Source organism: Harpia harpyja, chromosome 12 (assembly GCF_026419915.1).
Source record: "Harpia harpyja isolate bHarHar1 chromosome 12, bHarHar1 primary haplotype, whole genome shotgun sequence".
NCBI lineage: Eukaryota > Metazoa > Chordata > Aves > Accipitriformes > Accipitridae > Harpia > Harpia harpyja.
This window is the reverse complement of record NC_068951.1, coordinates 17,202,804-17,230,524: the sequence shown is the minus strand read 5'-3', so window position 1 is coordinate 17,230,524 and position 27,721 is coordinate 17,202,804. Positions and strand designations below refer to the sequence as shown.

General features: G+C 43.2%; 1 protein-coding gene across 4 annotated transcripts; it reads right to left on the bottom strand.

Moving 5' to 3' along the window:
• Positions 1–243: 243 nt before the first annotated feature.
• Positions 244–27,571, bottom strand: EHHADH (enoyl-CoA hydratase and 3-hydroxyacyl CoA dehydrogenase). Of its 4 annotated transcripts, none has more exons than XM_052804293.1 (7): positions 27,435–27,571; positions 19,439–19,542; positions 18,514–18,686; positions 16,968–17,079; positions 16,545–16,649; positions 10,105–10,446; positions 244–2,756 (listed from the first exon to the last, which is right to left on the bottom strand). In XM_052804293.1, exons 1-7 carry the CDS (start codon positions 27,569–27,571, stop codon positions 1,486–1,488), a joined length of 2,244 nt encoding a protein of 747 aa, XP_052660253.1. In that variant the 3' UTR covers positions 244–1,485. The 4 variants fall into 4 exon arrangements, with proteins under 4 accessions (XP_052660253.1, XP_052660254.1, XP_052660255.1 ...); XM_052804294.1 differs by lacking the exon at positions 27,435–27,571 and adding an exon at positions 26,833–26,864; XM_052804295.1 differs by lacking the exon at positions 10,105–10,446.
• Between the last annotated feature and the right edge of the window lie 150 nt (positions 27,572–27,721).

Sequence of the window (27,721 nt, the reverse complement as noted above, 5' to 3'; positions counted from 1 at the left end):
TGTGACTTCTGAAGGGTTTCCTACCCTCAGTTTTGCACCCTCACCCACTGAAGGACAGGGGTAGATAAAGGGCAAAATAAGACATATTTAGGAAAAAGGAAGCATGTAGCCTTTTCAGACACAAACTCCTCCACAAACAGGAAAATAATCTAATTCTCCATGCAGAGAAGCAATGGAGAAAAAACAAAGAACGAGCACATTTTCTTTTTTCTACTATCCAATGTGATATCATATAATCTGTCATTAGATAATCAAAGCAGTTTTATTAAAATAAAATGCAAAAGTTAGACAGCTGATGTCCCTGAGAAGGGAACCCAGACCAACCTATTCCCTGCACCAGACTGGAAGATATATTCACCAGACATAAGATATGGGAGACTTTGTCCCAAAGCACCAAGCCTGGACCAAGTTTGGCTCACTCTCCCTCTGCTCTGCTCTCTGCTAGAGATCTGCCGCCTCCCTGCCTGCCTGCAGCAATGTTCCTGCCTGCACAGTTCTTGAGCCGTGTACTTCTCAGCGTGCCCTCGGCCCACGTGAAAACCCGGTAAGTGCCAGGCCATGTTTCAATCTGGTCAATTAGAGCATGCTGAGATCCAAGACCTGGTAGCTGTAGGCAGGCAAGATAGGGGGAGTGATGGCAACACATACCTACACTTAAGAGATACCAGAAGATGTTTCTGCTTGGACAAAGCCGGGTGGGGATAATGATAATGGAGGATGGAGTCTGAATGCAGAAGGCCAGTCGTGAGCCAACACCACAGGGCAGGTTAGTCAGGTTGATGTATTTGTGGCTTTTCTGTCATTTATTAGAATCTCCTCTGCAGCAGGGAGGAGGGATGGTGCCAGCCCTGCCCCGTGCTCTGTGCCCAAACTTGCTCTCTCCAGTTCATTTGACTTGACCTCTGAAAGGCGCTGTGCCCCTTGTGCCATCTCTCTCTCCCCCAGCAGCAGGAAGGGAGCAGGCTCCATCTGGCTGTCTTTGGGAGAGCCAGGGAATGCAGTGGAGGTGGGCTGCACAGGAAAGACCTGAACAAACTGGGAAATAGATTTAAGGAAGGATCTGGTAGATCCAGCGGGTCTTGGGTGAATTGTGACCATCTCTCTCTTGCCTCCCACCATGATTTGCTATGTGGGCTGTGGATCCTGCTCCCTCCCTTCCACAAAGACAGACTGGAAGGGATGTACAGCTGTGAAGACCTGAAGGCAGAGCAAAATGAGATAGGCCTTTACACAGCAACGTGCAAAGAAGGTGGGTGAGGCTGGTGCTGAGAAGGAAGGGTGGCTGATGGCAGTGGTTATCTGCAGCAAGAGGGGGACTGAGATCAATCATCAGCCAAAGTTATTCTCTGCAAAGGTCCAGGAAGGTCAATGACATTGTTTATGAGCCTTTAGCACTTTGGTTTTGATTGGAAATGACAGTGCAATTACAGCACCTGTTTCATGAGATCAGCCTCCATTGAGTGTATATAGCAGGCATCAACGAAATCACAGCTTGTTGCTCAGCCCGCTGAGGTAGGACATCCACTCTTTGAGAGGAGGGTTCCCCATAGCTACCAGCTTTTTCAGAAGGACACTGGGCTGTAGCCTGGGAACATCAGGGTGGGCCTCAGAGTATTTCTGCAGTTTAGCCAGAATGTGAGGGAGCCCAATGGTGGAAGCATAGAACATGGGGCCACCCCTGTGCTTTGGCCACCCATAGCCATTGATATAAATTACATCCAGGTGTTCTGGGCCAGATGCTATTCCCTCAGCCAGGATGTCAAACCCTTCATTGATGAGGGAAAACAAACACCGCTCCAGGATTTCCTCCTGGTCTATAAAGCGGGTGTTGATGTGATGGGTGTCTCTGTACTGGGACAGAAAGTTGTGAAGCCATGGATCTGGCTTGGCTGTCCTCCCCCCAGCCTTCTCATACTGATACCAGCCTTTTCCAGTTTTCTGGCCAAACCTGCCATTCTCACACAGAAGATCAGGCAGTGGGCTGTAGCGATGGCCATGACGTTGGCGGGCAGGTGTTCCTGGAGGTAGTGAGGCCCCAGTGAGGCCCTGGCCCTTTCGAGACCTCCAGCCCACATCCAGCCCAGCAAGATCAGACATTTGGAAAGGTCCTATCTTAAACCCAAAATCTTCAAGAACCTGATCTACTGCTTCTGGTCTGCTTCCTTCCTCTACAAGGAAAACTGCCTGTTGTACATATGGAAACATCATCCGATTCCCAACAAACCCAAAACAATTCCCTACCACTACTCCAACTTTTTTCAGCACTTTGGCTAGTTGCATAGCAGTGGCAATGGTGGTGGGGGATGTGTTATGGCCATAGATTATTTCTAATAGCCTCATCACATGAGCAGGGGAGAAGAAGTGCGTGCCAATGACCTGCTGTGGGCGGCTTGTGGCAGAAGCTATTTCATCGATGTTCAGGGCTGATGTGTTTGTACACAGAAAGGCCCCTGGTTTGCAGATTCTTGATAGCTTGTGGAATATTTCCTTCTTTAGTGCCATGTTCTCAAACACAGCCTCAATGACTAGATCTACATCATACAACAGATCAAAGTCCACAGTGAAGTGGAGATGTGCAGGGTTATGGAAATCCAGGGTTTGGGTACCCTGCTCCATTTTCATAGCCTCATGTTCCAAAAGGAGCATCACAGCTTTTCTTCCCATGTTCAGATACTCCAGATCCTGCTCCAGGGCTACCACAGGTATGTTGGCCTTAACCAGAGAAGTCACAATGCCTCGGCCCATTGTTCCCAGCCCTGGGGATAAAAGTGAGACAGAATCAGAGACTATGAATAGAAAATGTTACACTTAATCACTTGACAGTAGAATTTCCCTTGTAACTCCAGGACAAAAAGTGGAAGCCTATCCAAAATTAGTGGTGCACAGATACAAAAAAGAATTGAAGACTGGGAAAAAGGAAGGTGAATTCTCTCTTTCAGTGAGCCTAAATGTTTGAAAAGCAGTAGCATAAAGGCAAGTTAATGTCCTCTCAAGCTTACAAAATACCAGTGGGATTCACTCCAGTGTGCGCAGACCATGTGATTCGTGTCTCCTCCCTGCAAAGTTTTATACCTATGGAAACCAGCATCATTTAAGAGTTAGAACCTGGGGATCAAAGACAGGAGTTCTGAGTTTCAACTTCAACCCTGTTACCAACTTCTAGCAGGCAGTTCCACAAGCAAGCTTCATCCTGAGGATATCAGTGCCTCTCTGTTCCTGTGAGATGGTCCTTTACGGGCACTCACAGAATATTAGTGTAAGCAAATACACGCCACCCGGAGATTTTGACACCAGAAAAACTCAGACAACTGGTTTCTCCCTCCTCCTTCCAAGCTTCCTCTTTGTCTCCCTCCTCTTCTCCCTCTGTGTTTCATTGCATAATCTTTGAAGCAAAGAAAATTCAGCTGCTGTTTCTGTAAAGACTCAGACACTGACCTGCTCTAAACTTTGTCCCTAAAGTGTTGTATGTCTTTCATTGCCAGGTCAAATGGGATGGAACTAACAGTGTTCTTAATCCAGATTTCAACATCTTCTATCTCATTTTTAATCACTCTGGAACATCAGTAGCCTTTTGCTTGCTGTTCACACTTTATATCAGGCATCTTTGCCCACTGGGAACTCTCCAAGTCCTCCAACACAGGCCATTCTTAACCTCTGAAGATTCTCAAAGACACAGTCTTCCTTGTCCAACTACACAGTTAAAGTGCTTGTCCAGAATTCCTGTAACTGAGCATCCATTCAAGCTGTATTTTTAACTCCAAGATCCATAAATGCACTACTACCAGCTCATACCCGCAGGAATACCAGTGTAGAGATTATTGGCTTGATCCCTTCCTTCCTTCTGAGCCCTTCCACCAGCTCTGCCCTCTATTACATTAAATGAAGCTGCACGCTTACACTTTCCCATGATGCACAACCCACGCTATTTATCCTGCTCTCCCATGATGGAGGCTTTTCAGACTAAGTTAATACAAACTAGTAAGAGAAGGCCAGCACAATTTTACCAGCTTTAAAAGTGCGAAGCATCTGAATGGGAGGATTATTAATATCCTAAATAAAGCAACAACTAGACAAAGTACAGGTTTGTTATAATTCTGTAAAAATGATTTTTTTAATCCCAGGTTTACAAATGAAAGTCAGCTAAACAAATAAATAAACAGAAACAAGGGGATTAAAAAATTTGTCTAAAGCAGCTTTGTAAAGAAGAGCTGAAATTATGTCATCATTTAAACAAGTTCCAACAACCAAGGTCAAACAAGGTAGTATGTTTTTCCTGCAAGCTACACACCCTCGGTTTAGTTCTGTCCTCCCTCAGCTTGCGTACACACAAGACATTTAAAACATTTCCTGCTTAGCCACAAGAAAATAGTTTTTACAGACATCACTTCTGGCAGCCTGCTTATAAACCATTACAGTCCCAAGTAAATGCTGAAGTTCCTTTCTAGGGAATTAGATTTGCTACTTCATTATCAAGTACTACTAAAAACTAATTTGAAAAAAACCCCCTATAATAACATGAGTCAGTTCTTAGTATTTCAGTGTCCATGGTTTGCTGACTGAAAAAACACAAATAGCTCCTCCTACTGTGCTCAGTACTCAGAGCCTTGGATGTCGTAGCAGGTACAGTTAAAGACAGTTTTTTCCCTGTCTTTGGTGAGCTACACAAACTGCTTTCTTCTTGGACAGTGCAGGAGGGTAATTCACCACCTCATGCATACCCACCAAGCCCAGTCCCATCTTTAAGGCCCCCTTTGACATCAAGTTAAAGTGTTTGCAGTTCAACATGGCTCCCTCTTGAAGTCTCTTCATTTCCAGGGTGAAGACCTGGGGTTTCTCCCTAGAATTCCCAAGCTCTAGTAAAGAAATAATGCACACATCCTGGACCTTATTAACTCCTGTTCCTCTCAGCTTCAGTCTCATGACTGAAATCTTAGCAGTTCTCTTGCAATATGAACATGCTGCTTCTTCCTAAATCAAAATCTCTTCCATGAGCAGAGGTTCTCCAGCCTTCTTTTCAAGGGATGTTCTGCAGTGGTGTTAGCCAATTCCCCTGTTTGCTTTCATCCAGATGTAGTATGAGTACTCCCATCTACGTTTTAGCCATCCCATGATAGACAGGCATACATGCTTGTAGTAGTTCACTTTCTAGGCCACGGGAATAGGCTTATAGATAAGATATGAGCTTGCCAAGCTTGTTTCTGACCTAGAAAAGCTGTCTCTCAACTTACTACATAACTCTTCAGTGGCCTGTATGAAATGATGTTTAATGAAGCTGGCAGAGAGAGTAATGAAAGCCCCAAGGGTTTTGTTACATTAGAGCTTGCACAGCATGACTCCCCTGGAAATATTTTCTAAAATTGGGCTATAAAACTAAGAAGAGATTTGGCTATCTAGCAGGGAAAGAAGCATTTCTGAGGACTCCTCTTTTCAATTTTATAAAGCTGAGTGATCTTGGGGAAGAATATATTAGAGCAGAAAAAAATGGCAGGGAATCATTGGGCCTTACATGTGTAGAAGGCTGTAGAAGAAAGACAAAGGGAAATGGCACATGCTCAGCTCAGATCCCACAGACCAAAACATGGCTAGGAACTACTCCAGAATTTCTACTGTATGTTCCGTTGTCTTCCTCAATAGTGCTCTCACTTCCCCCAAACCATGAAAAAACCCCTATATTCTTATCTTGCACGCAGGGGACAGTTTTCAGGGCTGTGTTCCCATCTTCCATGCCCAAGGTACATCTTTCAAAAGAAGACTGAAATCTGCTTCAGGAAAAGAACAATGTCTAGCCATCTTGCTTCTGGTCTTTTGTTGTGAAATGTAGCTTTGACATATAAATAAAACTATACTTGAACCCATGTAATTTCAGGCCAAATATGGATATGACAAATCCATTTGCTGGGCAAGCTGAGTGAATAATGACTGTTAATTATTGACCTGTCACATGAGGTACTTACTTAGAATATGAAAAATCATGCAAAATTAATTGAAGGACTTTAAAAACAAATTTAAAAACAAATGAACTCAAAATATGTACAAAGCAGTCACACACACTAGAGAAATACAGATCAGAGGAAAATATTCTGAATGATAATGAATATTTGGACTTTAAAATGCCAGGCAATGGAAATAATACTTTACAGATTGGTAAAAATATTAAAAGACTGTTCCAGTGTTCCTGTTAAAAACAACAATGAGCAATTGGCAGTGGCGAACTGCTGCAGACTGGAGCTGCTTCCTTCTCTGTTTCAGGGTATTAATTTCAAGCAGAATAATGTGATACTCGAGGCAAGCAGGGAGCTATGGTGAGACTGCAGAAGGGACAGAGAAGAAATCTTTTTCTGGGTGATGAGGAACCAGAGAAAGTGGAAAGAAATGGGAGCCAAGAGTTCAGAACAAGCAGAAGCAAATGAAATAGGTGACATTGCATGTGGCTGAAGATAGTCAAGGACAGCTAGGCCAAGAGCAGGAGGGATCCCACATAGCTGGGTGTTACCCGCTTCTCAGTCTTTCAGCGAGCAAACTGCAGACACAGACAGCTAATGGGAAGCCAGCACTACACAGGAATGGTTGCCAGTTCATCAGCAATGCTATCTATCAAGCATGCCCACAAAAATGATAGATCATCCTTGTTGTTGAATCTACATTAAGACATGGTCAGCAAGTGATGTGCCAGCTCCCTCCAAGTTCCTGCTAATATTGGACAGATGGGGAGCCACAAATCAAGGCTCCCCTAGCATTCATGGCACTGCTTCCATACCCTAAAGGTGCTCTGTGCCTACAAAAAAGGTAATGAAGGAGGAGGAAGTCAATGTGATCTTCTCAGGTCCTTCCCGTTGTGCAGTGATAAAAGATAGAAGCAGCAGCCTAATGCAACATGGTTTTAGTGTGTGAAACAGCACAGCACTGTCTATTGGAAAATGTGTCTGCATGATTTCTGACCATCCAAAATGGATGCTGACTGCCCTCCTCCCTGCAGTGAAAACAGAGAGACCCTGGATCACCTAGGTAGACTCAATACTTACATGGATGAGCAGCACTATTTTAAAAGGTGTCAGTCCCTCAGAAATCATCCCTAAGATTTTGATTTCTGGTGCTGCAAGAATGTACTTAAGATCAAGAATGTGGAACTATGAGATACTGTACAGCATGGTACTGCCTGGAGAATGACTTTTTGTTACAGCAGCCTGAAAGAAAAAATACAATTGTGTTGGCATATTCTATGACTGTCCCTAACAGACTTGCAATTTCACTGATATCAAAAGGGAAACCAGGAGGAAAACCTTGAAAGGGAGGAGAAAAAGCACAGTGGGGTGGCAGAAGGAAGTGATGGAAAGCAGTGACACTTAATATGGTGTGGGATTCAGAGTTAAAAAGAGGTGATCAATAACCTCCAAAATAGGAGATATCACCTATCAAATGAAGTATAACATGAACAACTAGCACTAACAAAGCAAGTTATAATTGTAGGCTATGGGGGCTGTATTGATAGAAGCAGTGATTAAGAAAAGGCATTAGGAGTCTTGATAAGTGTCAAGGCCCTGAGTACACTAATAAGCTTTAATGACCCTGATGTGCTACACCTGGAGCCTCCACCCACACACACTGCCCATGGGCTTTGGAACCCCATTTAAGCTCAGACCTGGGCCTTTAGTCTCTTCCTAAGCTATGCTGGAGGAGTTCTGGTGTCTTATGGTGGCTGTGCCAGGCTAAGGACATTGTTGATCCAGACTTCAACCTGCAGACTGGCTTCCTAACTTTACCTTGGACCTGCGTTCATCATATGAACTTTGCTTGATCATCTGTATTTCTAGTAGATCCTGGCCATGATCTCTGGGTCTGCCCTGCTTGCCTTGCTCAGGTACTGTAAATAATTGATACAGCAGTGGATTGTGCTGCCATCCAGAGGGAGAAATGGGTTGATAGGAGCTTCATGAAGTTTAGCAAGGGGAAGTGCAAAGTTCTGCATCTGGGCAGGAATAGTCCTGTGCACTAGTATACACTGGGGGCTGACTGGCTGGAAAGCAGCGCTGCAAAAAAGGATCTGGGGGTCCTGGTGGACACCAAGTTGACTATGAGCAGCAATATGACCTTGTGGCAAAGAAGGCTAATGGTATACTGGGCTGCATTAGGAGGAGTCTTGCTGGCAGGTTGAGGGAGGTGATCTTTGCCCTCTTCTTAGCACTGGTGAGACCATACCTGGAGTACTGTGTCCAGTTCTGGGCTCCCCAGTACGAGAGTGATATGGCCCTGTTTGAGCAGGGGGGTTGACAAGATGATATTCAGAGGTCCCTTCCAGCCTCAAAGATTCTGTGGTTCTGTCCCCCTGGGAGGTGTTATTGCCATTGGCTCCCCATCCCTGGGGTGCAGCTGCTCCCTGCCAGTAGATAATTAACAGGGTGTGTTGAATATGGCTAATATGAAAGTTGGCTGTTAACTTGAGCATACTAAGTAGGAGCAAGGAAGAAACATCTTGGTATCTAGTCTTAGTGTAATTACTCCTGGAATGCTGTTCCCACTTCAGCTATGTGCACTTTATGAAGCATTGAAAAATTAAGGGAACTTCAGGGTCATGAATATGACCAGAGTGTGATGACACATTGTGCTCTGCAGCAAAAGTATCAAAACACTTAGTTTATTTAGTCTGCAAAAAGTATGGGTTAACCTGAGCATTGTCTGTAACCAGCTACAAAAACATTGACACTTGGGGGTAGAGGTTGGGGCAATTTCAGATGAGAATTCAGAAACCTGTCTGGAGATGAGATGCGAATACTTAATCCAACAGATGGGAGACGTAGCCTAGCCAGTTCAGTTTGGAAATAAGATACAGATTATGTTTCTACTAGAAGCTTTTAAATAGAGATTGCATTTGTCCTTTGAATTCCCTGTAGCTCAGTTACAGTGCCAAAATAAGCAGATCAGATCTAAACAGCCCTTCTGGCTAAACTGTCATTGCGATCGGGACTTTGCAAATGTATTATTCTGGCACGATTTATCGGTATGTAGCAAAGAATGTCCATTCATTCACCTGATTGCTCCTACAAAACTTCCAACATGAGCCCTTCCTGCCAAAGCCCATGCTGCAGGACTGACCTGCCTGGGATTGCATATGTCCAAAGTACTGTGCTCTTCAAGTCACATGATAAACTTGGCAATAATTCACGCCTCTTTACCTGAATGCTATAACAGTCATGGATCCTCCTCACAAGGTTTGTGGACCAATGTGTAAAAACCATTTTCATTAAAAATATAGCATGGCAGCTAATGAAGAGAAAGGAACTTCCAAAAAAGTGTTTCTGTGGCCCGAAATGAGCTTTCAGAGTGCTCATATTGAAGAGCACAAAAGGCCTGAGAAGTACCCAGGAAAGAGCAGTGCTGATCTGGTGAGCTTTCTCTGAAACAGAATGGATGTTTTCCAAGTGCTCCATTACTTGTCTAACCATTTTTTGAGTGCTACTATCAATAGGCAGAGCTGAAAGATAATTTTTTAAAATCTCAGCAGTACATCAACCATTTTATTTAAATTGCTCTTTTAAAAAATTAATGAAGGCATTATCTTGCTGGGCTACAAAATGGCAGGAGTAGATCCCAGTGAGATGAAATCTTCTGAAAATACAGCTGTCAAAACATTTTTGTATTAATATATCCCTGAGTGACTCTGTGCACATGCACTTGCAGTACAGGACTAGACCAGAAGGAGGAGAATTTCATGTGAACCTGTTTATAACAGGGAACAAAGCCAGACTCAACATAACAGTATTTAAAAGGGACCAGACTGCTTATGGTCCACAGATGAAACTGTCTGAAGTGAGGAAGTTATTCTTCCAAAGAAAGAGGTGGCATCAGGTAACAATCTAGTGGGATGGGACTTGCCATCTGAATTTCTGAGCTTACCAATGCAGTGACAACTTCCCTCCTTGCATGTCACCTATGGGTGTGGAGTATCTTTGCCTGTAATGGGTACCAGTGACTTTGGCAAGTGACTGCTAGGGAATCCCACTTCAGCCTTCTGCCATGAGTAAAGCCCGATTATACTCATCCAACTCCCCTTCAGTTCTGCTGTTAGCTGCGCAGTCAGCAACCACAACAGCTTTTTAATTCCCTTACCTATCACAGCTGCTTTGCACATGGGCTGAGGGGAAGCACTTTTCCATGAAGCTCCACTGGGTGTTGTCCACTTCTGCACAGCTCTTTCTGCAAAGAAAGCATACTGCAGTGCTTGGGCCTGGCCTGAAGTCAGCAGGATGTTAAACAGCTCTCGCTCCTTCTGGACTCCAACTGCAAAGGGCTTCTCTGTGGCGGCTTTGACTGCCTGGAAGCAGAGCTCTGGAGCCAGGCATCCATGGCCCTGTTTCTTCACCTTCACAAGAGCCTCACTGAGAAATGCTTCCATGTTGGGCAATTCTGGCACTGGCTTCAGGCTGAGCCTGCGGAGTCCCAGTGGCTGGCCTGGGGGTAGAAAAATGGAGTTGCAGAACAAAGCATCCACATCTGTAAGACCACATATTTTCACCCCTTTCTACATAGACTGGGAATGCAGTCTACCTCTTTTCCTCCTAAGCTCACTGCATTAGGGCTTGCATGGCACAGTGATCTGGGTCTAGAACTACAGTGTCTGACATTTCTCTTTAGCTTTCTGTTTGCTCTGACAATTACAATTTTTCAAGTCCCTTCTCAGACTTCAAAAAAAGCAAGATTTCAATTTCAAAGTAGTAATTATCTCCTTGCTTTTCTCAGCTACACAGAGTGCCTTGACTTCTCCAGTTCGCTTACTCCACAGTCCCAGCTGCCACATTTATATGGCTCTTTCTATAAGCTTCAGTACTAAAGTTTTCCTCTGGTATTGTTTAGTACTCGGTGCCCAATTGACTTTCCTAGCCAGATGCATTCTAGCCAGGGTCCTGACCCAGGCATTTATAAGAGAGACTGGGAAATATACTGTGACTTCAATTCTTCCCTGACAGCAGGAGTCCCTCTATTCACTTTGGGACTAACCAAGAGGACAACTCATGCAGCATGAGTTGGGGAGCAAATGAATAACAAGGGAGAGTTCATGCTTCTGTGTCAGCAAGGGGTGAATCAAGCAGCCACACAAATGCGTGAGGCTCATTACAGACAGAGGTTGCTATGGTGATACCTAGAAAGGATTTTAATTGAGAGAAGTTAGTTACGTTTCAGCTGCCAAAATCCTCTCCATCCTCTTCAGAAGTACAAACCTTGGTGCCTTCTAGGAGATCTCTGATCTGTCCATACTTAGGCAGCTTCCCTCAGTAAAGACCATGTAGGAACAAGACCGGTAATTCAGGATGTATCCCCTTACTATTCCAACATTTTCACAGAGAGCCTTTTGTTGTCATAGCCACATCCAAATTGTTAACTGTGTGGCAATGTTACCGCACTGAGTGCTGCAGTGCTGTTCCTGGAAGCACCCAGGACTGCCACCAAAGCAGGATAGTAGGTGGGCCCCCTCTAATGAGAACCTTATGCTGAGTAGCTCTCTGGTATAGTCTCATTGCCATAGCTGCTCTTATATGAGCTCTGCCACAGGACCATGCTTTCCTCAAAGGTGGCATATTGCATCCAGCTTCCCTTTTTCTTCCTGTTGTCTGAGTTAGGGAAGTGCCAGTGTATCAGCAGAAGACTCAGGAGCAGAAAATCGTACACAGGATGCTGAAGAGCAGGAATAATGGCAGCACTGCAATCATGGTTGCTCAAAGAACGTGTCCTGACTCTAGCTCCTCCTCTGAGACAGAGCAATGTTTAAGAGAAACAGAAATATGAGTTTCCAGGATGAGTTAAGATACTGATTTCCTGAAATAATGGTCTTCAGAGCTCAGGCTTTTTACTTAAGCCTTTTAGAGAATAAAAAAAGGTGAACACTCACTGTGTAAGTAGCTTCCCTTATAATCAGAGTTCATAAAAATAATGTTTACACATTGACAGTGAATATAGTTTGTATCTGCCAGTATTGCAGGATTTAGTCAGGATAATGTTCCTTTATTTTGGAATCCTTTGTTTCTCCCCTAAATGTATGGGTTTTTAACGCAGAAATGTTCTTTATCCACAGTCCTTTACTTAGGACTTAAATAGTGGGTTTCCTCTCATCACAAGAGGAAACCTCAGGTTTGTCCCAGAAAGCAGATCTGATGGCTGGAAGGCCACTTAAGACTGATCAAGGGACTTTGTATGACATCTCTGATGTGGAAAGGACTGGTAAAAAAGGAATACTATTGGGAGCCTTTAAGCTTGGTCTTCAGATAGCAAATAGTACTTGTAAGCACAAACACTGATGGGGGACATGAGACAGTTCCTCAGAGTGAAAAAGAAAAGTAACCCTCCTCAGGGCCCTGTGACAAAACTCTTATTTAGCAGTAAGCTAAATAGGTTTTGCTAAGTATTTCTACAGCATCTCCATGCAGCATCTTTGCTTCTGCAATGCTAATAAGAATCAAGGGCATATTTATGAACAGGAAAAAATTATCTGAATCCAAACCTGGGAAGAAGAGATCAGTGTGGGACACCTGTAGCTTGATTTCTGAAATCAAAGCAGCAGGAACATGATGAACAGTATCACACATCAGTGCCCCAGGGAAAAGTGTCATCCATGCACAGGAGCTAGCACAGATACCTGCTTTGTTTTACTAGGGTTTGTAGTCCAGGTGGCAGAAAGGACAGATCAAGTCTATAAAATTTCTATCAGCAAAAGCAACATGTAAGCATGCAGTATCAAATATTGTGCTATTTAAAGCAAAAAAAAAAAAAAAAAAAAGGCATCCCAGATCTGTAACCCTTGGGATATTACAGGACTTCACATGCAAGAGGCATGGCTAGCCTAACAGTCTTCCTGGTGCAGTGAACTGCTTGTGAATATCTGAGAAAGCAAGCAGAAACTGGACCCCTGCTCTTCAGGCTTGCAGTGGTCTCGGGCCTGCCAGAGACAAGTCCAGTTTATGTCAGACCTTTCACAAAGTCTGGTTGTGTCAAAGGGACACTTTGCTAGACCTTCTGCCTAACAAAGGTGGCAGCCAGAATCATGAGCCCTAGAAAGATTAAAATGTCTTTATACTTTACATCTTCCCAGAGATGATGTGCTAAAGGCCCTTGCAACTGTAACTGAAAGCCTTCCTCCAACAGTCTCCATTTAAAGCATGCAATTACCTGACAGCAGTATCTGTTACTCCTTTGGGTTTTATGAGACTCAGAAGAAACACATGCTCCTCCACAGTTATTCCTAGTGTCTTACAGTCAGAAACTCATAATCATCTTTCCATGCAGAGTTTAATACCTGTGGTGCCCAAGCTAGTCTAAATTGAACTGATTTTCCTTGGCTCTTTGGTGCAAGCCATTGATACTTTTGTACTCTGAGAAGATGATAAAGGTCAATCAGCAGATGTGGTCAGAAAACAAGGGATGATTATATATGAAGGGAAAGCTTCAAAGTCGTCTGCTGTGCAGAGGATCAGCAGCTATTTTCTCCAGCTGAGGGAGACTACAGCAGGCCAGCAAGAGGTGGGCAGTATAAGCTGCAAGCTACTGCCTGCCACAAGCAATTACAGCAATTTTTCAATTTTGTGATGCCATCAGGTGGACAAATTATGTAATGCAGCTTTGAATTAGTGCGGTGATTATCAAGCACATTTAATGAAAGAATATTCTCCTTGTCTCCAAGCATTTACTTCCTGTTTATTCCTTTTAAAAAAAATGCCTTCAAAAGTGCAGATATTTTCTTTTGCCCGAAGAAGGCCAGGAACATATGCTTGCTTCCTATCTGCAATTTATAATTACTGTTGCAACCACTTATTCAGGACTGTTTCAGAACTCCTTTTGAAGGTGTTCTTCATTAGGTATAATCCATAAAAATGTATGGGTGAAGATGCTTTCCTGACATACCTACCATAAAGGTAGCTCTGTCAACTGCATATTGAAACAATAATCAAGGACCCTTGCTTTAGTAAGGCCAGTCAATTGAGAATGATCTCTTGCCATGAGATACTGCAGCTCCAGAGCTGAGAAAGCTTTAGAAGAAAATAATTCCTGAACTGATTGTTTGAGACTGTTCTTGCAGTATAGCCTTCCTAGCAACAGAAATTCCATCAGTGACAAAACTAGTTATTTAGCCAAACTGCTCTGTAAGAAGCCATCGGTTGTTAGCCTCATGTTTTAAAAATAAAAAAAAAATCTCATCAGAAACAAAATGCTGCATGCCACACAAAGAAAGTGGACTTCTGTGATGGCATCTTTTTGTGCATCTGTCTCTCTTTTTATTATCTGAAAAATGTTCACTGACAATGGAATGCAATGTGAACAAAGACCAGACCAGCTATGCAAGACTGTCATCTCTTCTGCCACCCTGAGTTAGTGCTTGATGTAGAGAAATAAAAGTGCTGGTTTGCCTTTGCATGGCAGGAGAATTATATTAATGTTAGGCAAATGCCAAAGCCAGGAATGACTCAAAAGGAACATATGGACTCTGGGTACACCATTCTTTCAAACTATCAGGTAACCTGAGGCTAAATGGTGCCTCAAAACTTTTCATGGTCTTCTGCAAGGTCTAATGAGAATTTTTCCAAGCAGGAAAGAAATAAAGATTAGCTGACTTGCCAGTATTTTCACTGTTAAAGCACATACTGTAAATGCCAGTAAAGCTGTTGGAAAGAGTCTGAAAGCATTTTTAAAGTCCTGTTGGAGTTGGTATATAGTGTGATGTGAAACACCTTCAATGACATTACTAATTTTTACTGGAGTAACTCAAGCCAGCAATAAACAGATAGCAAATCTACCACTAATAATGAGTAAGACTGGGACAGGTTACCTGCTGAACATCCAGCTAGGATCCTTGTATGCTTATACAGTTCTCATTTTTCCTGGTAGTGACAATTTCCAATGAAGATGAAGCTACAGGAGAGGAATTTGCCAGTAGTGGTAGTGGATATAACTTCCAGAAAGCAAGTGACACTGAGGAATAGTGTGCTCGATTAATTCCTGAGCTTCTCCTCTAAGGTCAAGCTGACTTTCACAACTATCAGCCACTGCACAATGTCTGTCACAGAAGAAATAAGCATACAAATATCTAAATTTCACATAGTGTTTGTTGAAATCCAGAATGCTTGCCGGTTTGCCAGTTCTATTACTCATTTTATGATACACTGCTGCTGCCATCAATACTGGTATAGATCTTATGCAGGGCATCATTCAGAAGCCCAGAGGGTACATCAAAGGGAACACTGTTGGGTTAATTTGCCTAGAAGAGTAGTAATATTTCACTGCTCTCCCAACAGATGGAGAAACAGAGTTCTCATTCAAAACAGACAAAATCAGTGAACCAAAGTATCTTTGTTTTTCTTAGAAGCAATAGTGAAGTACATCACATGTCTCTTTCTAAAGCATTGTATTTAAATAGTCTGATTACATATAGGGAAAGAGAAAAGAGGATTGCTTATGTCATCAATTCTGCTCTAAAAATGAAGCCCGAAAATACTGTAAGATGAATACAGTGAGAAGGAAGGGCAACTCTTACAGAAAACCTAACCAAAGAATACCCTTTTGCACCTATCTAGTAAATCTCAAGTTGTAGGGAAGTATACAAGACACTGATCTTTAAGAATAGCCCATTCATTGAACTATCTTTAAAAACATGGTGCACTGTCATCTAGGACAAAGCTTAGGCTGCTTCAACTTCTAGCACAGGAGAAGTGCTCCTACAGAGAAGAAAGGGCCTTGTTTGTAGTGAAGAGAACTGCAGGAGCAAAAGCAGCACCCCAGCTTGGAAAAGCATTGCCTATAAGGCCATATGATTGAAGCAGAAAGAGGTTTTTTGCTTCCTTGCATGCATCTCATTGTGACAGAGATCCAGATGAAATCCTGATAGAAGTCAGTGGTCTGTTTCCAAAGGTACAAGGAGGTTACAAGTGGAAAAATATCCTGTTTTCTCTCAAGGTGATGCTCCTGTTCCTTTTCCTATGTTAACTCCAGTGAATTTGATTTTGTTATTTCTAAGGCAGGGGGGAAATTTCTCCATATCCCTCCCACCTCCACAGGCCATTTTCTTACATGGCAACTAAAGCTAAAGGATTAGGGATAGAGTCACATGCAGACTCATGGATCATTAAGTTGGGCCGAGGATGTGCCAGCCCCTCCACTAGAGGGAGAAAGTTATTTTTCATCAGCCATTATTGATGGTGCAAACAGAATACATGCAATACCAGCTGTGATCCAAAACTATATATGGAAAGAGCACATACTCCCCCAAATCAGTGGAGTGCAGCAGCCTAGAGGAGCATGTGAGTTTGGATGTATAAGAAGCAGGAGGACTTGATATGTATTTATTCTCCAAATCCTCGCCTGAATTTCTGCAGCTCTCCAGCAACTGAATTTTTCACTTCAGACAGCAGAAAACAAATTCTGCAATTAATTCTATCTTGTATGGATGCCAAAACTCAATGAATTGAGCATATAAATTGGAACAAACTGGGGGACTTTGTTCTGACTCTCTTCAGCCCTGAAACATCACCAATTATTTCTTGGCATTGCTACATTTTTTTCCTCACCAATCACTTTGTTTGCCAAGCAAATTGCTGCCTCAACTGTGTTTTCTTCCACAACTTCATCAACCAAGCCCAGCTTCAGTGATTCAGTTGCTGGAATGTGTCTTCCTGTGATAAGAAGAGAAATAAAGTGACTACAGTGGGGCATGATGGGCAATTTCATTCTTTTCCATCTGACCGAATGACTTGTGCGTAGCTGGCTTCAAATATGAGACATATTCATTATCAGGTACATAAAATGCATTACTAACTACATGCCTCAGAAGCATGTTTGTCCCTTTCTTAGCCCATCATTAGAGGAATCAAGCTGAATTTCAACCCAAGCAGCTACAGAGGTAAAAGAAATTTAAGTTTCTTAGACCAAGCTGGTGGTATGATTAATGCCATATTCTTATATACAGAGCAAGGCCAAGGACAGTACTTTACCTGTAGTGATTATATCCAGAGCAGCTGGTATGCCAATCAGTCTGGGTAGTCGCTGAGTGCCTTCAGCACCTGGAAGTAACCCAATGGTGACCTCTGGGAAACCCATCCGTGCCTAAAATGAAGTCAAATTCAATAACAAATCTGATTACAAAGAATGATAATTACAAACTGAGCAGAACAGAGGGAAGAGAAGCAGACCTGGTTCACACATTGCTCCTCTAGGAAGTCTCAAAACTTCTACACAGAAACTTCATCCTTGCTTTTTGCCACATACGACATTTAAGACAAAAGCCCACTCAACCATTTCAAGAACTTGTGTATGAATGCACAGGAAAAACATCACTTTCAGTGGATGTGTGTGTGGTAGCACAGCACTGGAGGAGAGCTGTGGGGCCAACAGCATCCCCCAGATTGACACATGACTAAACTAATGCTTTCTAGCAGTTGTTACCAAATGCTGGAGGGCACTCTGTGACTTAACTGTTACCTCCCTACTCTAACTCTTGGAAGTTTAGTAAAGGAAAATTGGTTCTGGACTCTTCCCTAATCTTTCTTCAAATGTTTTTCCTTCAAATGGCTCTTGGTGCACTTGATGTTTAATAGGGTTATGGCAGAGAAGCCAGGGGCAGCAGGAAGAGGGGGTCTTGTCTTCTCTTAAAAATCTATTTAGATTTTGTTGCCTTGTTTAAAAAAAAAAAAAAAAATCACTTTGCACATTTCCCGTTGAGCTCTTAAAGAGATTTGAAGTCACCTCTTACAGCACCCACCTTAGGTGGCATATAGGGTGATGTAGAATACCTCTTTATGGTGTTACAGCAATCCACACTGTCATGGAGAAACAGTGAATCACACTGCAAAAGTGAGGGGATGGCCCTATCAGTGAAGAGTCTCTATAAGCATACCAGGTGCCACTAAAAGGTAGTTCAGCATTCCTGAATCTTGAAGGAGGGGATTCAAGAAAAAAAACCTGATCACTCCTTAAAAGACTCTTAAAGCTGTCTTTTGGTCAGAGTGCTCCTTGAGGACCCAGAGCTCATGGGGAATCAAATCATAAATGCTCCATGCTAGCTGAGTTTCAACTACTTATTGAAACTAGGCCACTAGCAGAAAGAAATGCAAAATTCACAGGGCTGGGGGAAAAAAAGTGACAGTCACGCTGCATGAGACAGTAAGATACAGCCATCTACATCAGAATATAGGTAATGACTACTGAGACCTAGGGCAAATTAACATGCAGTTACTGAAGTTTCTATGCAGCCATCTTATTCTACTAGTTACAAATTAATTTTATATTTAGAAATTACTTGAAATTAGTTATTTCATAGGACTTATGCAAGCATGTCAAGGGTGGTGGTGTAGGTGAAGAATGTCTGAGCACACAGACTTGTATCCCGTAGCTATAAAGCCCACCTCCTCTGGGCAGATGATCCCAAGAAAGGCATGCTGTCCCACTGCTCTTCAGGAGCAGTCTCCCACCCTGTCCATGGCCATATGTGCATGGCTCCTGATGCCTTCACCAGTCTCTCTAGTTCGCAGCATGTGTTACCTTCACATGTGCAATCCGATAGTGACAGCCAAGTGCTACCTCCAGGCCTCCTCCCAAGGCAATGCCTTCAATGGCAGCCACCACAGGTTTCTCGCTCCTTTCTATGAGAGAGATGATGGGGCCCAAGGCAATACCATGTCTCTTCAGAGAAGAAAATCCTCGAATGTCAGCTCCTGAGTTAGCACAGATTAAGAGGAATTAGTGGGCAAGGCAGTGATTGGAATGATCCTTCCCTCTGTGCCATCGAACATAGCTGCTCACAGATGTCCTTGCAGAGCATGCTGCTGGTAGGAGAGTGGTTAACAGGAATCAACCCCTTTTGGGACAACCTTCAAGAAACCCTGACTCCTTGCACCTATTCAGAGAGCTCAGGGAAGGGTAAAGTACAAAAATACATAGTAACTGTAACGATCATACAGTTACTACAGAAATTTGCAGACATCCTTGGTGTAATAAAGTTGACTCTGGAATAGTTAAGTGCAAGTTACTACTAACAAGCAATGTAGAGCTCCACAAAAATTCCCTAGCTTCCCAGGTTTCTACAACTGGAGAGAAGATCTGTTATTCACCACTGTCCCACCCCAGGTATGTTCCATACACTGGATCAGTTGATGGTCCAGAGATTTTATACAAAGCTATGGAGAGTAAGGAGGCACCAGTACATTAGGGAGATAAGCAGCTGTCCCTCATTTCAGCACGAACACACCAGCTTATTTCTGGCCTGGACAGTCCAGCTTGTCATGTACCCCATGTCAACTGTGGCACAACAGAATAGAAAAAGGCCACTGTCTTGTGGCTATTTCCAGTCAAATCAGGACTGTCAGTCCTGTTATCAGCAGTGTTATGAGGCAGAGAATCTTCAGACATGGTGGGTGGAGGGTGTTTCGTCTTTTTCTCAGGCTGTGTTTGATGAAAAATATCTTACCTGCACTGAATTTCCCATTCTCGCCACAAATCATAACAGCTTTCACTGAAGGATCTGCATCTGCTCTCTTCAGTCCATCCTCCAATGCCTGGAGAACTGTTAAACTGAAATAAATTAGAAATTAACTGAGTAACAATCAACTACATACCCTTCCAAGAGGTCTGTGTTATAAATACCAAGCATCCCAGTGAAAACGAGCAGTATGTCCAAGCAAGTCTCTCCCCTGGCCTGTCTTCTGCCACAGCCTCTCTGGGTGAATAATTTTGTTAGTGTCCCTCTTACTTCAAGGGCAAGCGCCAAAATCAAACAAGCTTATGAGCTGACCTGTCATTCACTTCCTGGAGAGTCATCTTCTGGCTATGACATTGCTGTTTCCAAAGCAAGCAGCACAGGGAAATGTTCTTTTGAAAATGTCTTTATGAATTAAACTTTCAGGTTTTCAGGAAAACAGTTTAGCATAATTTAAAAGTAATTAATGCTAAACCATTGACAGTCTAGGAACTTTTTTAAAGGGAAAAGGAGCTCCAGGGATAAAAAGTTACCTTTCAAACACCTGACATAGATTTGGTGCTGTGCTGACGATTATAATGCTTTCACCTTGCAAAGATCTGTATATAGGTCCAGACTTAAAATTGTGTGGGATCCTGTCAAAGTGAATTTGGGCCTAAACCACTACATAGAATGTAATCTTTTGTCTCATCTGAACATATTTCCACACACACAAGCAGTAAGTGTGGCCAGCAAAGAATTAATGAAGAACTTCAAAATGGAACAGTAGAAGTATAAATAGTATTTTTACAAATCAGATATTTAAAAAATCTGATTTGACTGTATGTCCACTTCACATTTGAAGCTTAGAAGCTAATTTATATATACATGTGTGTGGATGGATGGACGTGGAGAGTATAGTCTGTTTTAGAAGACAGTGGAAATAAAGATGGTAGGTAAAAATAGAACCATTAACACCTAAGACTTTATTAATAGAAATATTAACACAAATTGTGTGTATATATAATTTAGATACAAAAATATATTCATATACACACACTTGTAAGTATATAAGTGTATATATAGTTCGTGAGATAGACTTTTCTGTGTGCATGTGTTTATACATACTACATATGTAGATACACCTCTCATTCAGAAAATCTGAGCCACGAGCAGTTGGAGGCTGGAGGAATACTCAAAGAAGTATCATACATGCTCGCCCAGTCCTTTATAAATACAGCTTCCATTCCTAGACCTTCTCCAAACCCTAAGCCCAGCTTCACATGTAAGCTTGGTGGCTGATGAAAAGGGAGCAGAGCTCTGTTGATGCCCCGTGGAGAGTGTGAATTAAAGAGAACTGATAGGCCTGATGGATACTCAGTTTGTTTATGTTTTTCAATATATTTGAGGGCATTTCATTTAAAAAGGACGCTTGTCATAAAGTAGATGAAAAATATGTTGCTGTACTCGTGTAATGCTTCTAGGTGTGTCCAGGGTGGGTAATCACATATTTATATAAGGCAACAGTTTGCAGCACTGAAGTGGAAATCCATGGACTGAAAAGGAAAACCTGGGGAGCCCAAGAAGTTTCCTGTAAGCTAGCTGTGTGAAGTCCTGCCAGCCTGCATATTCCTCCTTCAAAATAAAAAATTAAAGAAGCTATTAGTAAAGTCTGTTAATCAGGGCTGTTGGCTGAGGGGACGGTCTAGGGGGGTCTCCAGGATCAGCTGCTGCCTGGATAAGGCCATGCTACACAGAATGATCAGTGGGAGCCCTCAGACGTGACAACCAGAGACTGAGAAGTGTTATTTCTGGAGAGAGAACAGCTGGTTATGTACCAATTGCCTCATCCAGACATCAAAGACAACTCTGAAGTCTGATGTTAGTAATGGTTCTGAAAGCTGAAACTTAAAATGAGAGTAATTTGGCCATGACAAAGAAAAACTATTAGGTGACTCGGTAAAGGTCGTTCCAGTGCATATAGTTCCATGTAGCAGAATATGAAAGCCCTTCCAATTTTAATAAATGGTTTCATATTCTGTGGGGAAAAAAATACATGTTAAAAAATTGTTTTTATCTCACTCCCTTTGGAATATGGAGTGCTGTGGCTGCTGCTATTTGAGGAGGACCCACAGGCTGTACCCAATGCTTGCTGCTCTTAGAGGTCTGTTTTTGCATCAGTGGAGAGCCAGGCCACAGAAATACTGAATTCACCTAGTGGCTGGAAGATTAAAGGGAAAAGCATTATGAAATGTCATTACATTTTACAAACCATGCTGCAAAAAGGGGGAAAAAATATGTACCAGGATTCTGAACAAATGTTAAATTACTGATTTGAAAATATTGTATAGAAAAAAGGCACAATTCTCTCTGAACCAGACAAGAAACAATCAAAGCATTTCTGTGTCTGTTGCAGGCACATGATCAGCAGATGCAAAATGCCCATATAACAGGTTTGTCTGCATTAAATGGAAAGGTTCAGGATTTTATGTAGGAAATTAGTTACAAGCCCTTAGCACTTACAACAACATACTCCTACCAGAAGAAAAATTAGTCATCAAGGCTGCCACAAAATAGCGGTTCAGTACCTACCTGACTTGTATTAACCCAACAGAACTATTTTTGCCAGAGAATAACTTGACCCTGTACTTGCATAAGTTTTTATTTTCCCTCCATACAACTTTTTCCCAGTGGGAATTTTTTTGTGGGACAAAAAGGAAGAAACATCAGACTTTTTGCAGTTTCTTGCTCTCCTAAGATGGAGCAATATGTTTGCTTCAGGATATGCTACAGTCCAACACACAGGCTGCATTGCTTTGTAACTCACATATTATAACTGGTACTAAAAGATGTAATTTTCAATGAAAGCATTGTAGTAAAATGTATGACAGTAAAGCTATAAAAATACTCGAGTACCACAACTTCAAAAAGCTAGAGGATTAAAGAAACAGAAAGTCACCGTAATTTGCATAAGTATTTCAATACTGTGACAGTGTCATTCATTTAACAGTAACAATGCAAAAATTCATTCCGTATATTCCAATCTATGCTTAATCCCATGCTATGTAGTCAGCTCTACCACATATACTATTTGGACTGCAAGAATGATTCTGCCAAGATGATTCAGTGTTATGGGTTTCAGAAACACACCACGGGTGTTGTTAAAGAACACGTGTGCACCAGGGTAAGAGAATATTCTTGTAGGTCACCACACCAGGTTATTTTTATTTTGCATAAAACTTATTGCACTGATGATGTGCTGGATTTGTAACAAGGTTTTATTATTCACCTTAACAATTTCAGGTTTTAGCTAGGGTTTGTGAATGTGAACTACTTTTTTTTTTTTTTTTTTTTTTAGTAGTTTAAGGGAATCCTGAAAATTTACTTAGTCACCTTTAAAGAAGTGAGACTCAAATGCAACAGTAGAAAATGCTGTTTATGGAAAACATGCAGGTCTGGTCCTTTCCCCCTGCACTTCCCCCAACATCCACAATCACTGCATTGGGGATGTTGCTCTGTATGCCTACAAACACTCTTTTTAGCATCCCTTATACACCTGCTGTCTGTGAATTTGCTTAATCCCTTTCTGATTCTGCTGATCCATCTGCCTCCACAGACTCCTGTGGCAGCAAGCTCTGTATTATCTGTTTTAAAACAATCTCTTACTAGTTTAATCAAATGCCCCTAGTTCAACTGTTGCAGGATTTGGTAAAGGGTTACGCCTTTATTTACTTTCTTTATGATTTTGTAAACCTTGACGTTATTCTCCCACAGCCTTTTCTTCTCCAAATGGATGACACTCAGCTTTTTCAGTCTGCTTTCTTACGCAGTGCACCATCCTTTAGATTATTTTGGTTGTCCCTTTTCGGATCATCCTTATCTCCTTCTGCAAATGCAAAATCCGGAACTACACACAACAGTTAAGATGTTTTATGTTGCAGAAAAGGGATGCCCTCTGCTCTGTTCTCAACATAAATCCTGATGGTACCCAGTATTTTGTGGGCTTTTGGGGCTGCCCCAGCACATTGAGCTGATGATTTCACAGAACTATCAAAGGTAAGGATCCCTTTCCTGAGCTGTAACTGCCAGTTTTGAGCTTGGCATCCTGTAAGCTTGTCCTGGGTTATATTTTTTATTTAAAGAACTTTTTGCTATTGTTTTTTTAGCATGCCTTGATCCACTCTTTACATTTTTTTAGTCTTAATTTCATGTCTCCTGTCATGTTTTATGGGCTTTCTTGTTCTCCTCTTTTGAGTAAGCTTTCCACTTCTTAAAAAAAAATCAAACTTTTCACTTAGTCTTCTTAGCTTTCTCATCAAGCCATGCAGGGCTTTTACCAGATCACTTGCTGGCTGAACAGTTTACCTGGGCTTCTAATAAACTTAAAAAACCCCAAATCCCAACCAACAACAATCCAGCCTCCACCCTTGTTGCAGGCTTCTTGTCTTTTGGATAGCTGTTTGTAGCACTTTTGTTTGAACTAACTGCTGGGTATTTACATAATTCCCTTCGAAATTGAGTACTCACGTGCTGGATTTACCTGGTCTGCTCCCTCTTGCCTCAGTGTTAGATCCAGATGTGTACTAGTTGCTGTCACACAGCACCTAATACAGCTTGAACAGAGTCATGCACATAAATTAAGGCCAAACCCAGAACAGCATCCTTTCTGTGGGGTTTTAGAACAGTTGTTTTAGGAAGCAGACACTTACTGCATCCCAGCATTTTCTCCCTGCATCTCATCCTGATGAGGTGCTGATCCAGTCCAACACAGGTAATCAGACTCTCCCATCATCGCTACCTATCTGAAGTTGCAGCTTCTCCAATCTCCTTTACATTTTCTGATCATTATGCTGATCAGGGGTCAGAGGGACAATCCTAGCAGCCAGGGAGAGCCTTTTCCAATCCTGACTGTTATGCTGTTATACTTTATATAATCCCACATGTACACTCCCCTAGCCCACGTCCTACCCTATCATCCCTGGAACTTTTCTGCACTTGTCAGCTTAAATGCTGAAATACTCTTCCACATCCTTCTTAATTTTCAGTGCCAGAAGCCTGCCTCTGCTAATAAGGTATGGCTGGTCCTTTCTCTTGCAAGTCTCGTCTGTCCGTTCCCCAAAACTTCCCAGTTTTTTGCATATCTAAATCCCTTCTCTCTATGCCATAGTCTCATAAATGTAGATCTCTGAATACTAAACTTCTGCAAACCAGGAAAAAAAATCCCAAACAAATCAAATTTGGTACATGCCACCTCTGCTGATGGAGAGAAAGATTAGCATGAAGGGGAGTCTGTGTGTGGGAGCCAAATTTGCTGCCAGACTCACAAGTCAGCATACATTCCTTAGGAAAGTGTTGCCTGGGAGGTACTTGCACAGCAGCACATCGTGTCAGACAGGAGAAAGCAAAATCCTACCCACCAGTGGCTTCTAAATTGCTAATGGCTAGGGTGATGGCCTGGGAACTGGGATAATGGCACCAAGTGCCACATATAATGGGGAGAGAGGGGTGAGGCTGGAGCAGAGCAGGGGAAAACCCACCAGCCTTTTTAAAAGCATCTGTGCCTGCTGTGAAATTAAATTTTTAGGATTGCAGGAGATGGCTCTTGTCTGTAACTTTTACCGTCTGCTATCACCTACGTAGTCAAACATTTCCAACAGTAATCGCAAACCTGCTCCCCTATGGTCCAGCACATAAAGTATGCAGAAGCAGAAAGAACACACAAGGATCAGTGTGCTCTACCTTTCCTAGCTATAGCCAGGTCTCAGCTAAAAACTACCTGATGGCAAGTATGAGATAATTATGGATCCCTTCTAAAACGGGTATTACCCTGACATGTGATCAAAGACCACAGGCATATTTTAAATTATAGTTTCATGGCAGCTTAACTGATTTAAATCCTTGCTGTGCAGGTTCCCATTCTTCCTCACATACTTCTACTTGTGCAATTGCAGAAGGAGCTGATGCAGAGAGCTAGGCTGGCTGAAAACCCAACCCAAACCAACTGGCTGGTGTTCAGTCACACTTGCACCCTGAGCTGGCTCACTGCCAGTCACAGGAGTGCCAATGCTAGCAGAGCAGTGGCTGTGAGGAACCATGGCCAGGATCACAGCAGTCCCATCTTATGTTGTGCTATGGAGCTTGTCACGAGGGAATGAGCCTACATGAGTGAAGTAAGTACTCCTAGGGGTCTTTGTGCTGGGGGGCTGTCAGCAGAAAAGTGTGGGCAGCACAATACAGGTGTGGGGGAGTGAAGGTACAGCACTCAATGGAAACTGCTTTTTTAATGGATGTATAGTCTGCCAGGCTCTTCCTTCTCCATCCTGGGGCTGGGGGACAGGACCACAACCACACCATCTGTTACCCTTGAGGGGCAAAGAGTAAAGGGTAGTAGAGGCAGGGGTCTCTCCTGAAGAGGCTGTTGTACAAGTGCATGCAGTTGCTGTTCGAAGGCAGAAGGCAACTTTGGGTTTTCTCAAGGACTTCTGAAAAGAGGCAGAATTAAGGTTCCTTTAAGCACGTATCTTTAGCTCTGAAGGATGGAAAGTTTAGTGTGGGCACAGCCTGCAAGTTTTCTTAGACTGGTCTTGAGCACAGGAGGTCCTGCACCCTGCAGTTCTGGGAGTCCTGCCTGCCTAGTTCATCTAATCTCATCAGGTCACTCCAAGTTTGTTTTTTCATGATAATTATCTGGGCATGTGAAAATGATCTCACTCTACTTTTAAACGTGTTGCAACAAAAGAGTGAGCATTGCCAGTTACTGCAAAGCAATGTAGCTTGCTACAGAAGGGCAGCAGGTTGCATTTCCTATTCATGCTCTTACTTGTCTCTTTCAGCTTCTGTTTAACAAACGTTCTGGCTTACAAGTCAAGCATAACTACAGTGGATTTTTTTTGGCCTGTGAATATACACTGAATACACACTACAGGAACAGTTACAGAACAGCTCTTCAACTACAGCTGCTTAAAAAGGGACTACGTGCTACTCAGAACCAAAGGAACTAAAATACACACCTTGTAACAAATTATGTAAAGCCAAAAAGCACGTACATCGTTTTCAAAACACAGGAAAAGCTAAAATTTCAGAGGCTCCTACAGATTGGTGTTTGTTTTTCACTGGCTTGTGTTTGAGATTCCTTGGGGCCTTTCTTGACCAAGGTCAGCATTTAGAGTTCAATTCCTTAATCATTTTTAAAAGGCAAATGAACTGCCTTCGCTTCTGACAGCCCTGGCTTTGGTTTAATCCTGATGCCAGCTCTTGTTGAACCATGCCTATCCACAAAGCCCTTTGCCCTAACCCCTGCGCTCACTTGGATAGCGCAGGGACTTGCCAAGCAAGTACTGTGGAGCTTATGGGGCAGGCAACTAAAGCAGCAGCAAATCTGAGAGGAAAAACTGGTTTTCACCTACAAGCTCTGAAGGAACTTCAGGGAGAAATGGCTGAACTGCTACGGCTGCTGTGCAATTTCTTTCTGGAAGCATCATCTTGATGCTTAAAGACTGGAAGGTGATGAGAAATATGCAAAGATTTTAAACAGCTTCCATGGCAGATGACAGCAAGTACAGAACGATGAGCCTGACACCTCTCCTGCAAAAAAGAACCCACTAGAAATTCTAATAAAGAGCAGAAGTCATAGAAAAGTTCAGCATGTTTTTTTGCAAAGGGAGATCTAAGCTCTCTCTGAGGGAGTCGTCCGGGCTGCTGCAGGTACCCGAGTGCTGTGTTCGGAGAAGTCCCTCGGCAGAGGCTCTCACGGGGCTGGGACCCTGGGACCAGGAGAGGCCTCACACGCACAAGGAGGGAGGGGGCGGGGGGGAATGAGGTGAAAAGAAAGGAAATCCCCCCACCCCGCTCACCAAGGGAGGGCAAGCGGCAGGGACGAAGCCTGCCGCCGCTGCAGCTCCCATAGTCCCCTCCCGGCGCACCCCCTGAGGAGCGGCGGGACCGCAGGGGCTGCCGCTACAGGAAATGGCGGGCGGCCGCGGGGGAAACCGGCCGCGCCTGCCGTTACCTCAGCGCGTTGACCGGCGGGTTGCGGAGGCGGATGACGGCCACGGCGGCGGCGCCCCTCGCGTACTGCGCCATGTCGAGCGCCCGCCCCTCTCCCCGCCCGGGACCCGGCCGTCCCCGCCGCGGCGGGACGCCCATACCGCGGGTGTTGTCTCCGACCCTGCGGCCTGGGCTGCCCCGGATCGCAGCATTTAAGGCGCGCTTCCCGTCAAGTTGTGTACCCTCGATCTCCTTGGGCGTTATTTTACAGCTAACCCCTCAATTCAGTGCAGTGATATCAACAGTAAC